Genomic DNA, 5,494 nt, shown 5'->3' with positions numbered 1-5,494 from the left:
TGCATTATCTTTTCCAGTCATTGTTACTCTTTCTCTCAACTACTAATCAGTCTGTAGTGGCTACAACGCTCTCTCAGAGAGTAACAAGTTCAGCACAACGCTCTCTCAATGAATAACAAGTTCTGCACAACGCTCTCTCAGTGAATAACAAGTTCAGCATAACGCTCTCTCAGTGAACAACAAGTTCAGCATAACGCTCTCCTTCTCTCAACGACCTACTTGTTCCAGTCAGCCCACTCAGCCAACGTTTGAAGAAGATCTTTAAAGGAACGGACAACTCACTCAGTAAGTAAAAATACAATTATGTGCTATAGGTCTATTTGAAATCCCCTACAGCATTAGTATCACTGATATTGCACATTGTGACTATGCCTACTCCAGAGCTAGGTCATCAGGCTGAGTGACACGGTTGAGAGCTAGCGTGTGTGCACATGCTTGGTAGAAATGCGTCAGGTACTGCACTAACTGACCTGGTTGACATAATGGGTGTATTTGCTCACGTTAGCGACTGAATCATTCGATTCACTCCCTGACCTTGTTCTCGCACTGAGTGCTACATCCTATCGGTCTAGTTAGCAACCGTGGATCGTTCAGTAGCGGTTCATGACCTGTAGATCAAAGTCCAAAGTTCAAACAGTGAGTTACTCCTTCGCTGCACCATTCCGTCGAGCAGCTGAGTTAGTCCGGGATCCCGATCTCGAAATCGAAAATTTGGGTACCACTTCGTAGGGAGCACAAAAACTCTTCGCCAACCCTTCAAGTACCTAACAGTGAGTATGCCTGAAGTTGTCGGACATCTCAAAGCTGTGTCATAGCCTCAGGAGAAGGGAATATATCCGACGACAAATCGACAATTTCAGGCAGGAGATATCGTAATATTTTTGGCTCACTGGGCGAAAAATCATGAATGCAACCATTGAGAGAAAAGAGAGCGCGCGCAAAAATGTGAAACACCTCTGACTAGGAAAGGAAGAAGAAAACGACGCCACAATTCAAAAACTTTTCAAAAGGCGATGCTCGGCGTGGATTTCTTTGAAGGAATTACTTGCTTCTATGCAACGTCCTGGTTTTTCGTTCGTCGCTGTCCTTTCCGAAAGTAGTTCAGGTCATTCAGCTCCAGATAGGTCTCTCCCGTGTGCCTTCCTCTTTCCATTTCCCCTGATGGTAGAGCCATAAAACATCGCCTGATGATACTACCTGGTAGTAGTACTGGCTCTGGCCACTGATTGGACCTTCCAGCTTGGAAGGTTCAAGGTTCTGGAACCTTCCAAGCTGGAAGGCTGTTTGCTTACGCACTGGAGATGTGTTAGAGCTACATAATGTCCACACAGCACGCGCTAATTACCAGGCTACTGTGTGGCGACTGGCTTTGCAACCGAAGCCCGATGTGCCTACGCCCATCGGCAGAGGATGGATTCAAGACAGCGACGGTAAGTTGTTCCGATAAATAATTAGCACCGGTAATGTACCCAACTTTGGATCAAGTTATGCATGAGGAAATTTACACTTGTGTAATTGTTATGGTATGGTACGCGTCTACAAAGGCTACAGTGGAGTCTGCGGATATTGAGAAACATACTGCAAGGTTGAAAGAATTGTAATTAGCAGATAAAAGGATATAGGATACAGTGCTGCCCTTCCCATTTAACCAGATATCTATGACTGTCTACGGGTGGAAAAGCCTCTTGTACGGGCAAGAACAAAGTAATACAGCTAGCGTGTGTTGAAGAAGAAAATGAGCGGAAACGTACTATGCTGTGAAACACGCATGAGGCATGATCAGGGCAAATGACAGCTGAAAAGAAAAGGAAAGAAAACAAACACACACACACACACACACACACACACACACACACACACACACACACACACACAACAACAACAAGTGCCATACGCATGAATGTTAACGGCCAACGCCAAGGCCGACACCATCGCAAATTGCCAGCCCACTGAGACGACGACGTGAACCCCGGAGACGAAGGTCGACAGCCCGGAAAACAGCAAACTGACGGTTGGTCCGCACCCAGGACATGACGTTGCTGTAGGACTTGTCCCACCTGGAGGCAAGGCGCATAGCAAGTCGCCGTTGATACGCACGGTACTCTGTGTGCAGTGCACCATCAGTTGAGCAGACCAGCGGGGTGAAGGATGCTCGCAGCTCCTCTGCGGCCGCCTTGTACTTTCTCTTCTTGGAAGAGGCAGCACTGTTGGATACGGCGTTCCAAGAGAGGTTCGAGCGGACGTAGCTGGGTGCGTCGGCATCCACGATGCGGTTGTCAAAGTACGCCACCCTGTCTCCTTCCCAAACTCCCCGGACCAGCCAATCCGCCTGCAGTGTGGGGCGGTTGTTGCCATCCTGCACAGGTACCATCACCGGCTTGACAGCCACACCTCCCCATGCAACGTCTGCCAGCCGGGCATCGAAGTCGCGGACATCGTTGTGCCCGCGCTTGATGAGCCCACCCTTCATGCAATCCAGACCATGCTGTAGAGAGAAAGCAGCTCCACAGCCATCGCAATGCGACGGGAGAGCGTTCGGCTCCTGGCCATAGCGAATGGCCAACTGATCGCGGAACTGGACCGCCGACATGTCATAACCTTCCTGCTTGAGAGGAAGCACGGTCAACCAGCCGGAAGCGTTGACTGTCTACTGCACAAATATACGCGAGGAATAAATTAACTGTCTGTGACAATGTTTGTTTCTTCCCTCAGGCAAAGTCGCTGTGAATTGGACGGAACAGCAGGCAGTGCCAAAAGAACTTCAGAGCCTCATCAGCTGCGGGTGCCGAGGAGTGTGTGACACTCAACGCTGCTCATGCAAGAAGTCATCTCTTGCGTGCACTGACATCTGCCGCTGCGAAACTGCATGCGCAAATCCGCTCAACAGTAGGCCAGAGCAACCACCACAGCAAAGTACGTCCGTTGACGTATCGCAACTGGAAACTGAGTCCAATCATGCCCAGCCAAACTCAGATTGCGACGACTCATGTGTGTCCGATAGTGATGGATCAGCTGCGTGTACGAGTGATGATCTCAGCAATGATAACGTTGATAGTGACTGTGCGTCAGTTTGAATTCCCTGCGCAGCTGCCATATTGTAAAGGGAGAAATTAGACATACAAGAATGAATCAAGTTAGAAAACTAACAGTGACAGCAAGGCCCTACAACTAACATACATGCCATGTGGCAATATTCCCAGATATTCCTAGATTTTGTATGTGGATAAACATTGTGTGTACTATTGTGCTACAGTAAAACCTGGTGTAAGCGACCTCTCGTTTTACCGACCACCTACGACCGTTTTTCCATGCACGGCCAGTGCTACACAGACACTGTGGGCTGGATGTGCGCACGTGCACGGCATCATTGCAGCATATCATCATAATTGAGAAACAGTTTGTGTAATATACAGTGTAGAATTGTACTACTTTTTAACTATTTTACCAGGATGCGCGAATCATTGCAGCATATTCCTTTTGTATATTGATAAACATTGTATGTGTGAATGAAGTTGAAGACACTGCAGCTGTACTTATGGTTGATAAATATGGTGGTAAAGACACACCTGGCAGCATGGCGGTAAACACACGCCTGCCCACACACGCTCTCTAGGCTGCAAAGTTCTGGCACAGAGCTCTCCTTCTCACCACCACCATCAGTTCGCGCCTGGCGCCTGGTCGATGCATGGCTGGCGGTATCCGGCATAGCAGGCTGGTACATCAAGTAGCGCATGGCACATAGATGATGACACAGTGTGTGGGCAGGCGTGTGTTTACCGCCATGCTGCCAGGTGTGTCTTTACCACCATATTTATCAACCATAAGTACAGCTGCAGTGTCTTCAACTTCATTCTCCCGAGTCAAGCTCCGTATGAAGACATCCAAGAAGAAGATTGCCTGATGAGTCCAGCGGGGACGAAACGTACGTCGCAATCGAGCTATGTCGTTGCTGTGTCATCATCTATGTGCCATGCACTACTGTATGTGTGAGATACTATTGTATTACTTTTTTGAAATATTCTTTCAGTTCATCACTAGAATAATTGTCAGTAGATTAATTATCAGTACATGATGATCTATTTTAAAACATTTTACCTGGATGTGCGCATCATTGCAACATATCATCATGTACTGATAATAATTATCTACTGACAATTATTCTAGTGATGAACTGAACGACTATTTCTTGAGAGAGATGCAGCGAGGACACATACTGACAAGTAACTTAGTTATTTTGTTCTTTTCATTGGATACCAGAATCAGTGTACCAACACAGAAGTGCATTGTTATTGAACATTGAATATTGATATCAAACGAAATTTATTTTTCAAGTTCGTGATTCAAGACAAAATACTGGCTCACCTTGTGCCGGGGAGTTGGTAGTATTCCATAGGATGGGGCTTCAGCAACTACAGCATTGGCTCGGGCTTCAGACTCGACACCACTAATAAGTAATCCTTCACTCGAGTCGAGACGAGTCGAGTGCTATTACTAGTGTTGACAACTTTTTGAAATAATTCAAAAATACTGTACTGTACTGATGCATTTCCCTCGCTGCGCGTAAAATGCTTCATGTGAGCGTGCCCAATCAATGCTCAGGTGCACGAAGATCTTGAAATCGGCGAGGAGAAATTGCCATGAAAACCCCCTCGTAGCAAGCTTATGGCACAGCTTTCAGGAGTCCGACAAGTGAATCCATGCTACCAAACCCCTTCCCTATCTAACTGGACCATGCCCAAATCCTCCTTCCAAAGTGGCACACCTACTGCGAAAAATTGATTTCTCAGAATCCGGATCCCGGACTAAGTACCTTCTTGCAGGCGTAGGCCTTCCGGACTTCCGCGTCAAGTTTCTTCTTTTCTCTTCACTGCTACTTGAAGGCAAAGTTTAACAAACGGCAAGGATGACTTTCTTCAATTCAGCTCTTCCCTTTAGACTCACTACTTGTAGTCATGTTCGTCTATGAGAAGTTCAACGGTGACTTTATCCGTATGGCAAGTTAGAAACTGAATAGACCATTTTCAGAACTCTCAATAGACCAGAGAAGTTCATCATGTTTCCTACACTTAGCGAGAAAGAAGAGAAAAGTAGATCGTTTTCACTGTCATCAACGTTTCTCCAACAAGGAATGTAAGTTACAAATGGAGGCACTCCATCTCTTTCTCTTCGTTTACTTCCCATATTTTCGTTAGTACTGTCGTGTCGTCGGTCTCCACCTTTGTCCTTGTCCTTGTCTCGTGTCGCAACGTGACGGCCATTCAGGGACCTACTGATTGACCTCTTGTAGGCGAAGTACATTTCAGTTCTTTGTAACGAAGGTAGACTTGACGAGCAAGAGGATGTATAGATATTTCTAGTTGCGATTGGCATGAAGAATGTTCAAATATCAAGTGTTTGCTGTTGTAACTGTTCGTGCTTGTCAAGTTGAAGTTGAAGTTGTTCCATTCATTTTGTGTGGCGACCTTTCTTCGACCTGGCGTTTTCTTCTTTGTTG

At 46.5% G+C, this 5,494-nt stretch overlaps 1 protein-coding gene across 1 annotated transcript; it reads right to left on the bottom strand.

The window, feature by feature from the left end:
• Positions 1 to 1,903: 1,903 nt before the first annotated feature.
• On the bottom strand, positions 1,904 to 4,494 carry LOC135823003 (uncharacterized). Its single transcript, XM_065335838.1, has 2 exons — positions 4,363 to 4,494; positions 1,904 to 3,087 (listed from the first exon to the last, which is right to left on the bottom strand). Exon 2 carries the CDS (start codon positions 2,588 to 2,590, stop codon positions 1,904 to 1,906), a length of 687 nt encoding a protein of 228 aa, XP_065191910.1. The 5' UTR covers positions 2,591 to 3,087; positions 4,363 to 4,494.
• Between the last annotated feature and the right edge of the window lie 1,000 nt (positions 4,495 to 5,494).

Source organism: Sycon ciliatum, chromosome 8 (genome assembly GCF_964019385.1).
Source record: "Sycon ciliatum chromosome 8, ocSycCili1.1, whole genome shotgun sequence".
NCBI lineage: Eukaryota > Metazoa > Porifera > Calcarea > Leucosolenida > Sycettidae > Sycon > Sycon ciliatum.
The sequence above is the reverse complement of the archived record's forward strand: the minus strand, read 5'-3'. Positions and strand labels throughout refer to the sequence as shown.

Coding starts and splice junctions, on each gene's coding strand:
- LOC135823003 (XM_065335838.1), bottom strand. CDS start 2,590: ATGTCGGCGGTCCAGTTCCGCGATCAGTTGGCCATTCGCTATGGCCAG.